Raw genomic sequence first — 19,452 nt, 5'->3', positions numbered from 1 at the left:
GATCACACCTTGGTATTTGACCTTGTTAGATATCGAAATCATCTTATTGAGGAAACGTGGTGCGCGAAATAGGCCCACCTTCGTCCTTCTCGTGAACAGACATATTTCAGTTTTCTCTGGGCTTACATTGAGACCTCTGGGTCTAAACCAGTCTATATTAGTATATAGGCCGCTTTGGATCATACTTGGCACGAACGCTGGAAGTCTTAGCAGAAGTCTTTGTGTCAAATTTCAGCCAAATCAGGTGAATATTGAGGGCTCTAAGAGCTCAAGAAGTTATATAAGCCATATAAGTTTATAGACCGACTCGGATAATACACGGAAATGTTTTGGAAGTCAGAAAAGAAGACCTTGTGCCAAGTTTTAGGAAAATTGGATGAAAACTAAAGCTTTTAGCGGCTCAAGAAGTCAAATCTGGGAATGGGTTTATATGGGGCTATATCAGTTTATAAACAGATTCGGATCATACTAGGAAGTCTTTGTGCCAAATTTTAGACAAATCGGATGAATGCTGACGCTTCTAGGGGCTCAAGAAGTTAAATCCGGGGATCGGTTTGTTTGGGGGCTATATCAGTTTATAGACCGATGCGGATCATTTTCGCCAATGATATAGGAAATCAGTACCCAAGTCCTTGTGTCAAATGTCAGCCAAATCGCATGAATATCTCAAGAAGTCAAAACTAATCATCGGTTTAAATGGTAGCTATATATTCAGATCTGAACCGATATGGGTCGTTTGCAATCCCCAACGACCTACATCGATAAGAAGTACCTGTGCAAAATTTTAATCGGATATCTTTATTCGTTAGAATGCCACCGTGATTTCGACAGACGCATGGACATCGACTTAGAATGTCAAAGCGGTGAAGAATATATATACTCTATAGGCTCTCAGATCAATATGTCTAGGTGTTACAAATGGAATCACTAGATTAGAATGGCTACCATCCTATAGTCGTGGGATTCAAATTGGAAGAAATCGGTATAGATTTGGACACAGCTCCCATAGTTCGTTCGATTTGGACTAGAATTGCAATTCTTTAGTCATTTGTTTACCGATTCTCACGAAATTTGGCACATAAGATTCTATGACTCCCGCCGTAACTGGTGAATTTCATAGAAATCAGGTATGCTATATTAGACATAGCTCCCATGTAGTTGTATCCCCCTATATTTCACAAAAAAAGAAAATTTATTTTTGTCCTGTGATACCAGGTTTTAATAAAATTTTTCCAAAAACAAAATTTCATTGATTTTTTTAAAGATACAATTTCAATGATTTTTTTTTTTGAAGCATTAATGACGGCTTTTTCCATACATTAAATTTCAATGAGGTTTTTGTTTTTTACACAACATATAAATGTAATTTTTTTTAAAGATTTTTTCAATGAAATCTTTTTCAAAGACAAATTATAAAAAAAATAAAAATGAATTTGTGTTTGTTTGTCGGATTGTTTGTTTGTTCCGTATAGACTCTTAAACGGCTGAACCGATTTTCTTGAAATTTTCACAGATTGTGTAGGTTGGTCTAAAAGGAAACATAGGCTATATAATTTTTTGATATTGGAAGGGGGGCGGACCCTCCCCCTAACCACAAAAGTACCATCCAAAAACAAAAGTGTACCGATCAGGTCAATATGGGATTCAAATGAAAGGTATTCAGGAGTAGATTCAAATTGGGGTTCAAGTTCCCGGCGGGGCACCCAACGTCAAAACTCATCCCAACAGATATATTCAACGTTCATGTCAATATGGAACTCAAAAAAAGCTATTTGGCAGTAGATTACAAATATCGCATAAAGGCCAAGTAATGGGGGGTCGTCCCACCCCCAAATACCGCCAATGGGCATACTAGCCGACCATGGCTATATGGGACTCAAATGAGAGGTATTTGAGAGTAGATTAAGAATATTATTAAAATTTGCGTTGAACTCTAGGTGGCGTTTTTCGATATAAAAATAAGTAAAATAGGTTAATTGACCCATTATGGCAATTTGGGACTCAAATGAAAGGAGAAAACGAATTTATATACAATTTCGTAGCCAAGTGTTTGGGGATACGCCCTAAACCACGCCCTAAACTGAACTTCATGTCCGACTATAGCGAAATTAGGGAGTAAAGAACGAATTGGATATCTATTTTCAGGGCAAAGTGCCGGGGGCCGCCCCAGCCCAAAACACCCTGCAAACGGTTCATATTTGCCGACCACGGCAATATTGGGCTTAAATTAAAGGGATTTGGGAGTGGAGCACGAATTTGTCATCCATTTTTGGTTCGAAATGTCTAAGGTGCCATCACTCCCTAAAAAGCACTTCTCATTACTCTAATATTCAAAAACACCAAATCTCGGAGATTGGTAATGTGATTCATTTCAATTTTTTTTGCGCTCTCCAAGTCACCAAAAACGAAATATGGTTTCTGTTGTTGTGGTCGAGGGTCTCGGGGGCCGCCCAAAATCCGCCAAATGGATATATAGACCAATCACGACAATATAGAGCTCAAACGAAAGGAGCTTGAAAGAAAAAAAAACGAATTTTATATCCAATTGAAGAGCCATGTGTTTGGGGAGCCGCCCGAACCTATTATACCTCCCTAATATATAAAATCAATTTGTGGTGGATTGATTGATTGATTTTTGGGATATTAATACTCATTTTCGGGACAAAAATCCAGGGGTCCACACCACCCTCAAACAAAACTTTTTTTATCCAATCATGCCATTATGGTGCTCATATAAAATGTATTTGAAAGCAGAGCACGAATATTATATTTTCTTCAAGTGCCAAGTATCTGGGTGGCTACCCCACCACCGGAAAACGTACTAAATCGGAAATATTTACCAATACAGTTATATAGGACTCAAAAGAAAGGCATTTGGGAGTACAGTAAAAATTTGTCCAGGAACCGAGCAGGGGCAACTTTTCACACACCAATGAGTGCTTTCCGATTTAAGTTTAAACTCGATGATAAGGGACGTTTTTATACCCTATACTTAGTGCATTTGTTTGTAACACCCAGAAGGAAGGAGATAGACCCCTTGATAAGTATACCGATCGACTCAGAATCACTTCTGATCCGATTAAGCTTTCCGTCCGTCTGTCTGTCTGTCCGTATGTCCTTGTTAATTTGTGTACTAAGTAGAGGTCGCAGTTTTCGTCCCATCCCCTTTAAATTTGGTACAGACACGTTTTTCGGCCAAGAGACAAAGCCTATTGAAGTTGGAAAAATCGGTTCACATTATGATATAGCTCCCATATATATATTCGTCCGATTTGCAGCAATAATGCAATAAAATCGGCATTTGTTAACCGATTCTCACGAATTATATCAGGAAGGATTTTATTTTGGCTCTCGACATTACTGATCAATTTCATAGAAATCGGTTCAGATTTAGATATAGCTGCCATATATATATATCTCGCCCGAGCCCATTTATTGACCAATCTTGCTGAAAATTTGCACAACGCTTTCTTCGATGACTACCACAACATCTGAGAAGTTTGTTCAAAATCGGTTCAGATTCAGATATAGGTCCCATGTATATTTTCGTTCGATTTTGAGAAATATTGCAATAAAGTGCTCATGTGTTATTCGATTCTCCCGATAATTGACTTTCGATATTACTAGTGAATTTCATAGAAATCAGTTCAGATTTAGATATAGCTCCCATATATATTTTTGTTAGATTTTTTATAATTTGCGATAATGTTGTCATTTGTCAACCGTAGTTATTACGGTGTGAACATATTTGCTCAAAATTTGATACGGATTGTTTAATAACCCATCTTACGAGGACCAAGAATATATACATATTTTATAGGGTCGGAAATGAATATTTCGATAAGTTGCAAACGGAATGACTAAATTATATACCCCCATCATTCGGTGGTGTGTATAAACAAATCGAAAATCACCGAGATCAGACGAGATATTAAAGATCTCAAGCAGACTTGTTTGCAGGGATTTTTGAGCACTAGCTAGCAATCGGAAATCGGACCACAAATGAAGATTTGATACCCCTACTGATAGGCCTACCAAGAGACGCTAGGGCCTTGAAATTTTGCATTTAATTTCGTTCAAAGTCATCTTGGCCCGTTCTTTAATGGCAGACTTTTTACTAGTTTTTTCGGATTCCAACCCACTGTGCGCCATATGAATTTGAACCTACTCGTTTGCGCATGCAGCTAAATGCCGGCATAAGAAACCACCGCTTTCAATATTAGCCGTCTAAAAAATTAGAAACAAACGTTTGTGTGCATATTCTAATTGATGGAAAAATTATTATAAAAAAGTAAAAAAAAAAAAAAATGTTTCGATGATACCAATGGCAGGCAATAAAGTTCAGCTACCATTTTATTCACCACCGAACCAGTTGGACCAGATGCAGCAGCTGACAACTTGACAACCTGCCAAATAGCAGAACTACAGACCAGCCAACCAAACGACCCACTGTGAAAAAGAACACCGGTCGGTGGTATTTAACTGTTCTTTGAAGAAAGAAAAAAAAAGTTGGTTATTAACCAAAACTAAGTACATTTCTTGGGTGTACTTGAATGTAGAGAAAGACGTCAATGGGGGCTTAGGCTGCATAACTCACACATGGCCTTGAAAAAAGAGATAATAAACTTGAAAATATGGGAAAGAAACTCAGCATGCAAGTATCGGCTATAAAACAGATCAGTAGATCGCAGCGCCCGCCTCTTTTCGTTGTTAGCTTTTGTTGGGAGGTATACAGCAGCGATTTGTTGGAGGGGATTTATGTGAGCATTTTCAAAGACCAAATGTGATGAAAGATTTGCATTTAAAATTTATGCTTAGTTTTTAATTTTTGTTAACTTTTATTTTATTTTTGTTTTGTTGTTGGTATTGTTGCTTTCGCCGCGGCGGCAAAAGCATCGATCGGCTAATGCTAATTAAAAGATTTATTAGGTTTATAGCTTAAATCTACCGGTTGGTTGTGCATGGTGGTTTGCCGCTGTGGATGGATAGATAGAGAGATAGATGGATGGATGTGGATAGTCTTTCTCAACCACACGAAACTAGTTTGAAATTTTGGTAATATTTTTTTTTTCGATTTTGATTTTGAAACACAAACTTTGACTTATTTGTGAGATTACAAAATTCACACACACTGCATGGAACAAGGCAAAAATGTCTATTTTGAGGAGAGGTTATGGGGGAGTTTTATCCTCACCCTTTGCCTAGAAACCCAATTGCTTGTACAAACCAGGCACAGAATCATCATATTGAGCCTGGAAGAAATTGCCCGCCAAAGGTTCACCCAATTTGTATTTCTCACAGAATTTGCGTGTGGAGAAATTCTCACGTCCAGCCCCTTGGTTCTTGGTTAGGCGTTTCTCATCGAATTCCAATTTCTTGGGTTGTTTGAACAACAGGAAGGTATAGCGATGCAAGCCGGTATCCTTGGGTGCACCAGAGCCCACATATTCGGTAAGAACTTCGCCCTTGTTCAATTGGTCACCGGGTATATTGCCCACCAGCCAATGGTGCCATTCTCTCATGGTGGGTTCCTTGCGAGAGGGTGCATCAGGATCGGTCATGATAAGGGTATAATAGGTGCCAGCCTCAGCTTGCCATTCGATTTTGGGTTGATTTTTCACTTGTGTAGGGGTCAGCTCAACACCCTTGTCCGCCAAAATGCCATTGTCATAGGTAATCTAAGAAGGGAGGCAGACAAAAGAAAAAACTCTTGTTCAAGTCCTTTTTTCTCCCTGATGTTGGTTTTTTCTACCCACCTTTAGAAAATGCTTGGGTCCCTCATCCAGAACATCGGGTATCACCTCCAAATGTTTCATGAACTTTGTTATCTCACTATCCTCAGCATTAACAGCGGCCAAGCCACTGACAAGACATATGGCCAACAACACTTTAAAGGTCATCTTTCCAAATTCTCTTTCGCCTTAGCAGCCGCAGCTCGGAGCTCTATTGAATTTTGAAAACTTTGAGATCTGTTTGGATTTAATGTTAAATCTTAACTGAATTTCTAATTGATTAAAATCTCATTTTTAAGTTTCGAACAGCTGCTGCTGTCCGTTCAACATGTTTCGTGTTCGATCTGATGTCTAAGCTTCGTTGCAAAGTGGAGCTTTTTTTCTTGCGTGTGTGTGTGTGTTGTTTTTTTTTTCTTTCTTTTCGTACTGACTGAGTCAAAGCTTTTGTACTGCAGTCACGCAATGCACGCAAGTTTTTGTGCGATATGTATACGTTAGGGGATAATGTGAGTAATTAATACATTGAGAGAAATTTAAGAGATGTTTATGATAAATTTATAACTCACACAAATTCAGTAACAATTATTAACCGTGGCATAATGGTACGGGCATGTCAGATTTTTTGTTTAGGAGATATGGCCGTTCACATTTTTCTATTTAAGAAAAAACCAGTAAGTAAAGTCAGAAGTCGGGCGGAGCCGACTATATTATACCAAATACATGAACCTTTGTTGAAATCTATTTAAACTTTTATTTTGCATACCTATTGAAATATTGAATAGAGTCACAGCCTTAATAGGCCATATTGGATGAAAGATATATATGGGAGCTATATCGAAATTTGAACCGATTTTAATTTTGGAAAAGGAATTGGGGCGTTACATAAAACATCTTATGCTAACTTTTGTAAAGATCGGACAAAAACTGTGCCTTCTACAGTCTAAAAGGTCTTATCGGATGAAAGATGTATATGGAAGCTATATTTAAATCTGGCCCGATTTTGACGAAATTTTGCACACGTCGTCATACTACGTTGAATACAACACCCCATGCCAAATTTTGCAAAGATCGGACCAAAATTGTGGCTATATGAGAGCTATATCTAAATTTGAACCGTTTTTGTTTAAAATCAATAGCGTTCGTCCTTGTACCAAAAAAAAAGACTTGCAAAATTTCATAACAATCTTCTTATATTTATATAAAAATCAATTTGTGTTTGTTTGTAGGTTTGTTTGTATGTTTGTGTGTTTCTTAAAGACTCAGTAACGGCTGAACCGATTTTCTTGAAATTTTCACAGATGGTGCATAATGACCCCGTGGTGAAAATAGGGTACTACATTTCTTGATATCTGAAGGGGGGGCGGACCCTCCCCATTACCATAATTTTCAGAAACGCCAGATCTTGGAGATGGTTGGTGCGATTTAAGCGAAATTTTGTGTGCTTTCATATAGTACCCTAAAATTAAAAATTTGGTACCCAAATTTCGGTAGGGGCACATATATTTAGACCAATCACGACAATATTAGACTCAAACGAAAGGTATTTGGGATAAGAAATCGTATCTGATATCCAATTGTCGGACCAAGTGCTAGGGGAACCACCCCAAGCCCCAAAACACTCAAATGACTCAAATGAAAGGTATTTGCGAGTAGAATACGAATCTGATATCCAAATGTGGAGCCCCAAACAGGACTTATTTAGTGACCATGGGAATATGGGGCTTAAATAAAAGGTATTTAAATGTAGAATACGAATCTGATATCCAAATATGGGACCAAGTGTTTGGGGGGCTGCCTCTCACCAAAAATATCCCCAAAGGGGACAAATTTACGACCATAGCAATATGGGTCTCAAATGAAAAGTCTTTGGGAGTAAAGCACGAATTTGATATCAATATTCGGCAAAAGTGTCTACGGGGCCACGCCACCCCCATAACACCACCCAAATAGTAAGTATTTTCTGACTATTGCAATATGAGGCTCCAATAAGAGGGTTTTTAAAGTAGAACACGGATCTGATATATTTTCAAGGTCAACTCATTGAGTTGACATCCCCCAAAACACCCCCCAAGCCGGTCATGTTTGCCGACCATGGAAATATGGGGCTCAAATTAAAGGTATGTGGGAGTAGGCCACGTATCTGATATCAACATTAGGGACCAACTGTCTAGCGGACGTTCCACCACCATAACAACCCCCAAATAGGACGTATTTGGTCACCAAGACAATTTAGGTAATCAAGACAGTGGAACTCGATATTCATAGCTTTTAGGGCCCATACCTAAAACGGGACATATTTCCTGGCTTTTTCAATAAGGGGTTTAAGTGAATGGTATTTGAGATTAGAAAACGAATTTGATATCCAATTTTGAGGCCAATGGCAATATGGGATTCAAATATATGAGAATAGAAATATTTTCAGGGCATAGCGTTTGGGAGACCACCCCAATCGCCAAAACACCCCCTGTTTTGGCGATTGGGGTGGTCACCCAAACGCTTTGCACTGAAAATATTTCAATATTCTATTCTAAATCGGGCATATTTACCCACCATGACAATGTGGAGCTTAAAAGAAAGGTATTGGGGGGTAGAGCAAGAATTGATACCCATTTTCGGGACCAATTTTCTGGGGATCTACCCCCAAAATACCCCACAAACTGCAATTTTTTAGTGACCATCGCAATATGGGGCTCAAATAAAGGTATAACCCTTCCCCAAAAGGTTACATTTTTCGACCATGCCAATATGTGGCTCAAATGAAAGTTATTTGAGATTAGAAAACGAATTTGATAACCTATTTTGGGGCCATGTGTTTGGCGGACGCCTCATCCTGTAAACTCCTCTTAAGCCAATGGCAATATGGGGTTTAAATAAATGGTATTTTAGAGAAGAGCACGATGCTGATCTTTTTTCAGGGCCATGTGCCTGGGGGACCACCTCACCCTCGAAAACACCCCTAAATCAGATATCATGAGAGTAGCGGGCTGCAATAAAGTATTTTAAGAATGGAGTACACCAGAGATGGCCTGTCAGAAACAGTGACGTATATGACATACATTTCCGACGTATATTACATACGTCGAAAACGTCGTAAACCTAGCCAAAAAACTAGGTTTCTGACAGAAAAAAAAATTCCAACGAAAAAATGTCGAATTTTTGATCTGATTAACTAAAAATTTTGGCATAAGTAATTTTTTCCTCCTGGAGACGAACAACATTGAAATTGGAAAAAATCGGTTCAGAATTAGAAAAAGCTACCGTAGGTTTACACGATTTTTACCAATATTGTTATAAAATGAATGACATCTGAGGTAGTGTCAAGTGAAATGGTAGATGGCGTGTTAAGTATGCTAATGTGAGGTAATGTCAAGTGAAATGGAAGATGGCGTGTTAAGTATTTTATTGAATAAGTAATGTTATTTTTAAGTATTGTTATTGAATAACATAATTAACACTCCATGTACCATTTCACTTGACACTTCCTCAGATGTCATGCATTTTTAACATATGTCGTTTACAACAGCTTTCAAAAAGCAAATTAAAATGGGAGAAGCAAATAATTTTGCAAAAGGATACAAAATAATTGCAATTTCTAAATATAATTGATGAAAACTAATAATTTATTGATTTTTTGCTTCACAAAAAATCCTTAAACGTTACTTTATAAATTGACTTGAAATTTGCGTATATTTCCAATTTATTGTGTGAAAAATGTAAATGCAAAAATTTAAAAAAAAACTTAATATTTCTTTTATTGCGAAATTTTTTTACATATAAACTCTTCTATATACAACAAATAAGTAACAATAATATTTGTTAAAAATCAAACTTTTACACTGAGTTATTAAGGTTTATGACGTTTGCGACTTTTTCTACGTTTTATACAAGTATACGACGTTTTCGACTTTTACAACTTTTTGACAGTCGGAAACCTAAAAAATCGTCTTACGGACCATCTCTGGAGTACACCTTACATCCAAACTTAAATTCGTAGACCAATAAAGATCATATGGGATTCAGATAAAGGCACTTATATTGGTAAACTGTTAGTCAATCGATATACTATTTTCGTAGCATGGCATTTCACTAAAAGATCTTTAATTGTCGAAAATATATGTTCCAAGGAAACTTTTGTCCCATATAAAGTAAAAGAAGGTGCCGCGGAGCGGGCCCGGGACAGCTAGTTTATTATAGTTTGAATATATTTGCTCGAAGTTTAATATGGATTGTTTAATAACCTATCTGAAAACATCCGCCGGGGTGCATCAAAATTGCTTCAGAATTAGATATAGCTATCACTTATTGGATAGGTGTAGGGTATTATAACGTCGGCACCGCCCGACTTTTGCCTTTCCTTACTGGTTTTTGATGTTTTCACCATAATTCGAACCCTGGCATACAGCGTCATAGGCGGACATGCTAATTTTGTTCTAAGGTGGCCTCGATTTTCTTCTTATATTTCCCATCAAAAGATATGATGAAAATATTATTGAAGCTTTTTTGAATAATGCACAACATTTTGACTTTATAAAATTTTTTCTTCACATTTATTTTTGTGTTTCTTCTCTTTTCATATTTTTCAACTTTTTTCTTTAATAAATTAAATAAATATTAGCTTAATCTTTGTTGGTTCTTGTTTTTTTTTTTGGGATGTCATTTGGTCGTTTAGGAGGAAAGTGGGTTTAGAAAGTTTTGAAAACTAAAGACAGTCTTATAAGGAGAATAAGAGAAGATAGCAGAAAGGGACGGAGGAACATGTTGAAAGTGCAGTTAGCATAGGAGAGTAGTAAGAGATAGGTTGGGGAAAAATTCAGACCTGTTAGGAAAATGACTTTATGGCCTCTTCGTAAAGAGCTTTGATAAATAAATTAAAAGAAAAAAAAACTAAAAAAAAAAATAATTAAATTAATTTACAAATACTACAAAAATAAATAACAACTTAAGTGTCGGGGGAAGGGAGGGGTTCCCTATTTTTTTCAAATTTTACCTATGTTTTGTTTCCTGGGGAAAGGGGTTCGAGGTTTTTTTTTGGGGGGTAATGGAAGGGAGTAATCAGTTCAAATGTTTGGTGTGTCTTTCTTCTATCAACCTCTTAGAGATTAGGGGTTAAATGGGAGAGAGAGAGAGAAAGTAGGCTCTCTTTCTTACTCTCTCTCTCTCTCTCTCTGTTTTACTAATAGAAGTCGTTGTTTAAGATGAACTGCTATAACTGCTGGGATGATAATTGTTATAGGCCATGTAATGGGCATCTGAACGGGCATAGGGACCTCCATTGGGGGCTTCCCAACTGCTGGGCTCATACGAAGACGGTGCTGGCATGGGAGTCATGCTCATTTTGGCTCCTCCCAATTTCTGAATCAAGTTATAGAAAAGGAAAGCCAAAACCAATTTGATGGCAATCTTGGACAAAATCAAAGCCTTGATGACCTTCAATTTCAGCAAAGCCATAAAGATGGGCATGATGACACCCATTTTCAATTTCAACAGCAACAACAAAGGCAACATCAGTTTATTGTTGTTCTTCTTCTTTTCGCGGGCTGAAATTTTTTTTCCAAACAAAAAAAAAAGAAACATTTCATAAAATATTGGGCCAGGCTGTGAAGCTTTTCACTTACCTTCATTTTGGGGAATTTCCAAATCGAAACCACGATCAGCACGGTAAGACAAAACGGAACTGGCGAAAACGGTTTCGGGCAATTGCACACGAATCTCATTGCTATTCAAGATGCGGGCCACACGATCCACAATCACAGTGTCGATGACATCATCGTTGAAGGCACGTCCACTTACATCCTCCTCAATGCCAGCCACGGTATCCAAATAAGTCAGAACTTTCTCTTTCAGACAATACATGCCATTGACCGTAAAGCAATTATCCACAATGGTCGAAATTAATTCCTCCGAGGAGTGTATGCGGGGCTCACCCACCGAATTTTCAGCCCAGACAGCGGAAATGGCCAGAAGCACTGTGAAAATTTGAACACTACGATGGGGGATCATTTTTACCAAAGTTGTTTTATTTTTCCCAAAAAAAAAATTTGTAACTGAAAAAATCCGGCCTCTCCAACACCGATGTTGACAATGGAATTGATACGAAAACAATGATACAAATTTCACCAAATACTCATGATTTTATACTACCGCCAAGCCAAGCCAAAGAAATCGAAGGCCACCCCCATTAGGGTAAGGTACGGCGAAATGAAAACGTCAATGCCTAGAGCAGAGAGTCCAAAAGTGTCCATGGCGCATGGGAAATCGCTGCGCTTTGCAAAGGTACTACCAACACCACCGCCATCAACAAACAATTAACCCACCACCACAGCAACAACTACATGCAACAGCGGCAGCAATAATATTGGTAAGGCGGCAGCGGTATTGGCCATCCATCCCAACACCTCCACCTCTAAAACCACCATGGTTTTTTTTTGGCTTTTTAATATGTACGCACTTATTTTAGTTTATGGAGTAACAAGTCCAATTGCTATGCTGCTATGCGCTATGCGTTATGCTCTGTCCGCCAATTGCCGCCACCGCTATTGTCGTCGCTGTCGACACCGTCTTCAATGGCGCACATAATTTTTCACACCGACCAATACGATAACAAATTTTCGAATAATTTGTCAAAACAAGCGATGACACTAAACCAAGTGCTGCGCGTAATTGCTTTGAACTAAATAAAAAAATGGATGGCAATTTCGATTTAATTAATTCCCACTCAGAGAGTGCATGGTGATAATTTCTTCACTGTTTGTTTCACTTGTTTGCTTGCCGGAATTGTAATTTACATCCTACTGGAAGTTTTTTTTTTAACATCATGACATAATCTTGGTAATTCCCTTGGATTACATGTCCAAGTTGACATTGAATTTGAAATAAAATGATCGCTAGGAAATTTTCACTTGAAACTCCATGCAAGGCGATGAAAGTTGAAATGTCGATCGAGGGGATCTTGTATAGAAAGAGTCCTGTGTGTTTTAAACGGGTAGTTTTTTTCCCCCTTTCGCTCCGGCAAACATTTTTCCGTTCCGCTCCGGCAAATTATCCTTCGCTCCGCTACACTCTCCTATCCTTTAAAATTTACTATTTATTTTTAGACCCACCACCATAGGATGGGTGCTTTGTATACACAGGATGGGTGATTATAACACCTCGAAATATTCGTCTAAGATCCCATATTCTTGATCGTCTCGACGTTCTGAGTCGATCTGGCCATGTTCGTCCGACCGTCGAAATCACGAAATTTTGCACAGATACTTAATATTAATGTAGGTTATTGGGCATTGCAAATGGGCCATATCGGTTCAGATTAAGATATAGCTGCCATATAAACCGATGTCCCGATTTGACTTCTTTAGTCCCTGGAAGCCAAAATTTTTGTCCGAATTTGCTGAAATTTTGTATGTAATGTTCTGTCATAGAAACAACTGTGCCATGTACGGTATCAGTCCATAACCTGATATAGCTCCCATATAAACCGATCTCCCGATTTTATTTCTTGAACCCTTACAAGCCGCAATTTTTATCCGATTTGGCTGAAATTTTGCATGTGGTGTTCCACCACGACTTCTAATAACTGTGCCAAGTACGGTCCAAATCGGTCTATAACCTGATATAGCTCCCATATAAACTGATCTCCCGATTTGACTTCATGGGCCCTTACAAGCCGCAATTTTATCCGATTTGGCTGAAATTTTGCATGTGGTGTTCCACCATGACTTCCAATAACTGTGCCCATTACGGTTCAAATCGGTTTATAACCTGATATAGCTCTCATATAAATCTATCACCCGATTTGACTTCTTGAGACTTTACACTCCGCAATTTTTGTCCGATTTGGCTGAAATTGAGCTTGTAGTGTTCTGTTATGACTTCCAACAACTTTGCCAAGTGCGGTCCGAACCAGTCTATAACCTGATATAGGTCCAATGTAAACCGGTCGGTCGATCATCATTGTTCGGTTCCTGCAAATGCAAATTTTGCCCATGAATATTCCACTAAGAAACAGGGGCAAACTTCTCACATATCAATCAGAGCAGTCCGATTCTAGTTTAAGTTCAATGATAAGGGGCCTCCTTTTTATAGACGAATCCGGACGGCGTGCCGCAGTGCGACAACTCTTTGGAGAGAAGTTTTACATGGCATAGTTCCTCACAAATGTTGCCAGCATTAGGAGGGGAAAACCACCGCTGAAAAATTTTTCTGATGGTCTCGCCAGGATTCGAACCCAGGCGTTCAGCGTCATAGGCGGACATGCTAGCCTCTACGCTACGGATAGTGATATTTCTTGGAAATTTAAAAAGGTTAGAGCTGAGACCTAAGCAAAATCGTTTGCAAATTTTCAAGTACCTGGGTTGTCCGGGTGCCTTTTGGCAGGCCTCTAAGGCTGCTTTAGTAGCCCGATTTCCAAAATTCTTTTCTTGATAGTGCTCAAAAATCCTTTCAGAAAAATGGTCTACAATAACTCCACTGGTTTCCTGTGAAATTCGAACCTGATATAGCTGCCATAAAAATCCATCTGGGATCTTGATTTCCCAAGCCTCGAGAGAGCGCAATTCTTACCCGATTTGGTCTGAAATTTTGCATGAGGTGGTTTGTCATGACTTCCAACAACAGTGGTCAAAATCGGTTCATAACCTGAAATAGCTCATGTATAAACCGATCTTCTGATTGTAAAGGGTGATTTTTTAAGAGCTATAGGAAAGATATTAAAAAAAAACACATTAAATTCTGAAAAAGGCATAAAATCTTTTTTTGAATCGATAGTAATTTAATGTTTGAAGATTATTTCATGCAATAATGGCTGCGCCTCAAATGGTCCATCCGCATGGTTCAATTTTGTATATGAGCTTTAACATAGCCCCACAAAAAATAGTCTTAAGGCGTTAAATCGCACGATCTAGGCGGCCATTGTCCAAGTCCATTGTTACCCGTGCTGTGTGGCATATGGCACCGTCTCGTTGAAACCACATGTCATGAAAATCAAGCTCTAGCAATTTGGGCAAAAAAAAAAGTTGGATATCATCTCGGGATAGCGCTCACCATTCCCAGTTACGTTACGGTTCGCATCATCTTTGAAGAAGTACGGTCCAATGATGCCACCAGCCCATAAACCAAAGCAAACTCTGACTTTTTGTGGATGCATTGGTGGCTCTTGCAATGCTTCTGGCTGATCTACACTCCAAAATTTACAATTCTGCTTATTTACGTATCCATTGAGACAAAAATGAGCTTCGTCGTAAAATGGAAGAAGCGCGCGATAATCTTTCTTAGCAGAGCACGCAGTTTGATAATAAAATTCAATCATTTTCAAGATTTGTTTGTTTGTAAGACGATTCATGGTTAATTATAGACCAATCTGAAGATGTTTGACAGTGAAAAAAAATCGTAACGTACGTGAGCTGTTTATAGCAGTGTTGCCAAAAAAGTAATAGCTAAAAAATCACTCTTTACTACTTGAGCCTCTTGAAGCCCAACTATTATCTACTTTGTCTGAAAATTTGCATGAAAAAGCAGGTCTAGGTCAAAATTGCAAAACAAATAAAAAGACGTTAAGTTCGGCCGGGCCGAATTTTGGATACCCACCACCTCGGGTATATATGTAAACCACTTTCATCAAAATCCGCTGAAAATTGCATACCTTACGTCCCAAAGCAGTTATATCGAAATATAATCCGATTTGGATCAAATACTAATAGGTACAAGTCATTGTCGAAAAGCCTAACATAAGTCAATGGATCAAACTTCAGTTAAATCGGATTTAAATGCGCCTTTTTTGGGGCCAAGACCTTAAATCGAGTTATCGGTCTATATGGCAGCTATATGCCAATTTTGATCGATCTAGACCAAATTGCAGATATATATCAAGGGGCTTAACTTAACTCTCTGTCCCAAATTTCTTCAACATTGGACAATAAATGCGCCTTTTATGGGTCCAAAACATTAAATCGAGAGATCGGGCTATATGGCAGCTATATCCAAATTTGGACCGATCTGAGTGAAATTGAAGAAGAATGTCGAAGGACCTAACACAACTCACTGTCCCAAATTGCGGCGAAATCGGACAATAAATGCGCATTTTATGGCCCCAAAACCTAAAGCCGAGAGATCGGTTTATATGGCAGCTATATCCGAATCTGAACCGATCTGTGCCATAAATCAGAAGTATGTCAAGGGGCTTAACTTAACTCACTGTCACAAATTTCGGCAACATCGGACAATAAATGCGTCTTTTATGGGCCTAAAACCCTAAATCGGAGGATCGGTCTATATGGCAGCTATATCAAAATCTGTACCGATTTGATCCAAATTGACGAAGGATGTTGAAGGGCCTAACATAACTCATTGCCCCAAATTTCAGCAAAATCGGATAATAAATGCGCCTTTTATGGCCCCAAAACCTAAAGCCGAGAGATCGGTCTGTATGGCAGCTATATCCAAATCTGGACCGATCTGAGCCAAATTGACGAAGGATGTCACAACTCACTGTCCCAAATTTCAGCAAAATCGGATAATAAATGTGGCTTTTATGGGCCTAAGACCCTAAATCGGAGGATCGGTCTACATGGCAGCTATATCCAAATCTGGACCGATCCGGGCCAAATTGACGAAGGATGTCATAGGGCCTAACACAACTCGTTGTCCCCAATTTCAGCACAATCGGATAATAAATGTGGCTTTTATGGGCCTAAGACCCTAAATCGGAGGATCGGTCTATATGGCAGCTATATCCAAATCTGAACCGATCTGAGCCAAATTGACTAAGGATGTCGAAGGGCCTAGCACAACTCACTGTACCAAATTTCAGCAAAATCGGATAATAAATGTGGCTTTTATCGGCCAAAGACCCTAAATCGGCGGATCGGTCTATATGGGGGCTAAATCAAGATATAGTCCGATATAGCCCATCTTCGAAATTAACCTGCTTATGGACAAAAAATAAGAATCTGTGCGAAGTTTCAGCTCAATATCTCTATTTTTGAAGACTGTAGCGTGATTTCAACAGACAGACGGACGGACATGTCTAGATCGTCTTAGATTTTTACGCTGATCAAGAATATATATACTTTATAGGGTCGGAAATGGATATTTCGATGTGTTGCAAACGGAATGACAAATTGAATATGCCCCCATCCTTCAGTGGTGGGTATAAAAAATGAAAAGTTGAATATCCTCCAAACAAGACGAGATATTGTAGACCTCAGCAGACTTTTTTGTATTGGGTATCGGACCACAAACGATGGTTTGGTGTCGAAGTACCGACGTGACCCAAGTTAGGGGACTGCCAAAAGGCGCTCGGGCAACCTAAGGCCTTGAAATTTCTCACATCTCTCGCTAACACCTTAGCTCAAGACATTCCAATTTCCAAAGAGATATCTCTACTCGTTTTCACACTGCATATTTTTTTAATAGTTTTTTTCAGTTGTATCCCACTGAGCCATGTATAAAAATCGAGAAAAATTAAAAACAATAGTTAGGGGAAGTCAAGATTGGCTTTTGGCTACAAATTTCTTGTAAATGCAAATTTTGCATTCCACTAAGGCACTGAGTTCAAAGCGATTTTTGATTTGATTGTTACCCACCTGTTTCATAAAAACATAAACAATAATTAGAAAAATATTTTTCAAATTTATTTTTTTTTTGCGGATTTTTTAGTTTGCATTTTTGTAAATAAATTAAATAAATATTAACTTAAACTTGGTTTGGTTTTGTAAAAGTTATTTGGTCGTTGAGAGTGAAAATGAAAAAAATCGATACAGAGAGAGGGAATGGAAACTGAAAAACATTCTTGGAATGTTTTAACAGAGAAAAGGGAAAGATTTGTTGTAGAAACCGAAATAAAGTTGAAGAATACCTAAGTGAATAGACTAGAAAAGTTCGAAAGTTTATGGCTTACATGGGCTCTTATCAAAGAGTTTTGGTGTGAAAATGAATAGAAAATTTCATAAATAAATACAATAATTTACAATTACCATAAAAATAAAAGAATATTATTTTGTATGGCAGGGTTACCAATATCCTTTTCACGCATTGTACCTAAGGGTTTTTGTTCTTCAGAGGACAAGGATGACTCAATCATCTAACATGAGTTTGTTTTAACCAAGGGACAAAGGAGAATTTCGTTTGGTTCTCCTGTTTGCCGCTTAGATTTTCAGATTTTTAAGAAGAACTGCTGTAGCTGCTGGAAGACGCTGAGGAGCCGGTGCTCGAGTGCGAACTGCTACCAGTGCTGCTGCTGCTGCTGGGATGATAGTTGTTGTAGGCCATATATTGGGCATCAGCACGAGCATAGGGACCACCGTTGGAGGGTTCCCAACTGCTGGGATCATAAGAGGAGGCTGTGGTGGTGGGTACACCATATTCGGCAGCGGGCATAGGAGGCATCATGGGTTGCATGGTCATTTTCATGCCACCCAATTTTTGAATAATGTTATAGATGAGGAAGCCCAAGACCAACTTGATGGCGATTTTAGACAAAATCAAAGCCTTGGTAGCTTTAAGTCCAATCAAACCCATCAAGATGGGCATGACCACCTTCATTTTCAATTTCATCAATAACAACAAGGGCAAGAAAGCTTTGTTGTTGTCATCCTTCTTGCGGTCACGAGCTGGAAAAGAAGACAATGTAATCGCAAGTTCATAGAAACTCTCTGACTCAACCTTACCTTCATTTTGAGGAAGTTCCAAATCGAAACCACGATCAGCACGATAAGAGATTACAGAATTGGCAAAGAAAGTCTGAGGCAATTGAACACGAATTTCGTTGGCATTCAAGATGCGGGCCACACGATCTACAATAACCTTATCCACAACATCATCACTGAGAGCGCGACCACTTACATCCTCATCTACACCAGCCACCGTATCCAAATAGGTCAAAACTTTCTCTTGCAAGCAATGCATGGCATTTGCATGGAAACAATCTTCCACAATGGTCGAAATCAGTTCCTCCGATGAGTGAATGCGTGGCTCGGCCACCCCATTGTCTTGAATGGCTGCAGCATTACAGCCAATGGTGACCAGCATACAGCCAATGGCCAAAAAGGATGTGTAACGATAAGCCATGGTTAAGCTACTTTTGCAATTAACTATCTTTTTAACTATTCTAGTGCTGGTGCCGTGTTGTGCTAGTCTTTACAATGGAATCGGTAGGAAAACAATGATTTAAATTTCAAACAGTACTCAAGATTTTATACTGCCGCTCCCCCATACATAAGAAACAGCCAATGGCTAAAGTTGGTCTACAACACACACTGTGCTCAAGAGCCAAAGTCAAAGTCACCCAACGACCGGCCGACCGGCAGAAGAGAGTCCGCACGCTGTTGTGCTTCAACAACAGACGCCACCTCTGGCGTTTGTCCCCAAAAAATAAAAACACAGTAATACTGAATTAAACTATTTTTGGGGCTATGGCGAAACATGGGTTCGATTTTGTCCGAAGCCCCTTTTAGTTGAACGGCACAGTTTTGTAGTTGAATTTTTTTTTTCTTCAAACAAATATTAAAAATGTCTTTTTTAGATTTTTTTGATTGATTTTTGTTTTTGGTAATTGGTCAAAACACCGCCACTACCTACAGCACTTTCTATCCAAGCAACCCACTACCCACCAACCACACCACGCCACACCACCAGCCATCCCATCTATCCACTGACCATTTTGGTGAATATTTGTAACCAATGCCAATAAATTCAAATTTTTGTCATCAGATTTTTCGTATGCGAT

General features: G+C 38.7%; 3 protein-coding genes across 3 annotated transcripts; all 3 read right to left on the bottom strand.

The window, feature by feature from the left end:
• Positions 1-4,800: 4,800 nt before the first annotated feature.
• On the bottom strand, positions 4,801-6,011 carry LOC106082253 (protein D3). The gene is made up of 2 exons (XM_013244644.2): positions 5,757-6,011; positions 4,801-5,678 (listed from the first exon to the last, which is right to left on the bottom strand). The coding sequence occupies exons 1-2, from the start codon at positions 5,898-5,900 to the stop codon at positions 5,202-5,204; spliced, it is 621 nt and encodes a 206-aa protein (XP_013100098.1). The 5' UTR covers positions 5,901-6,011; the 3' UTR covers positions 4,801-5,201.
• Positions 6,012-10,708: 4,697 nt separating this feature from the next.
• Positions 10,709-12,325, bottom strand: LOC106082250 (uncharacterized). Its single transcript, XM_013244641.2, has 2 exons — positions 11,348-12,325; positions 10,709-11,269 (listed from the first exon to the last, which is right to left on the bottom strand). Exons 1-2 carry the CDS (start codon positions 11,730-11,732, stop codon positions 10,923-10,925), a joined length of 732 nt encoding a protein of 243 aa, XP_013100095.2. The 5' UTR covers positions 11,733-12,325; the 3' UTR covers positions 10,709-10,922.
• A 5,238-nt stretch (positions 12,326-17,563) lies between these two features.
• Positions 17,564-18,807, bottom strand: LOC106082246 (uncharacterized). The gene is made up of 2 exons (XM_059363367.1): positions 18,377-18,807; positions 17,564-18,337 (listed from the first exon to the last, which is right to left on the bottom strand). The coding sequence occupies exons 1-2, from the start codon at positions 18,792-18,794 to the stop codon at positions 17,889-17,891; spliced, it is 867 nt and encodes a 288-aa protein (XP_059219350.1). The 5' UTR covers positions 18,795-18,807; the 3' UTR covers positions 17,564-17,888.
• Positions 18,808-19,452: the final 645 nt, after the last annotated feature.

Source organism: Stomoxys calcitrans, chromosome 2 (genome assembly GCF_963082655.1).
Source record: "Stomoxys calcitrans chromosome 2, idStoCalc2.1, whole genome shotgun sequence".
In the NCBI taxonomy this organism is placed as follows: domain Eukaryota; kingdom Metazoa; phylum Arthropoda; class Insecta; order Diptera; family Muscidae; genus Stomoxys; species Stomoxys calcitrans.
The sequence above is the reverse complement of the archived record's forward strand: the minus strand, read 5'-3'. Positions and strand labels throughout refer to the sequence as shown.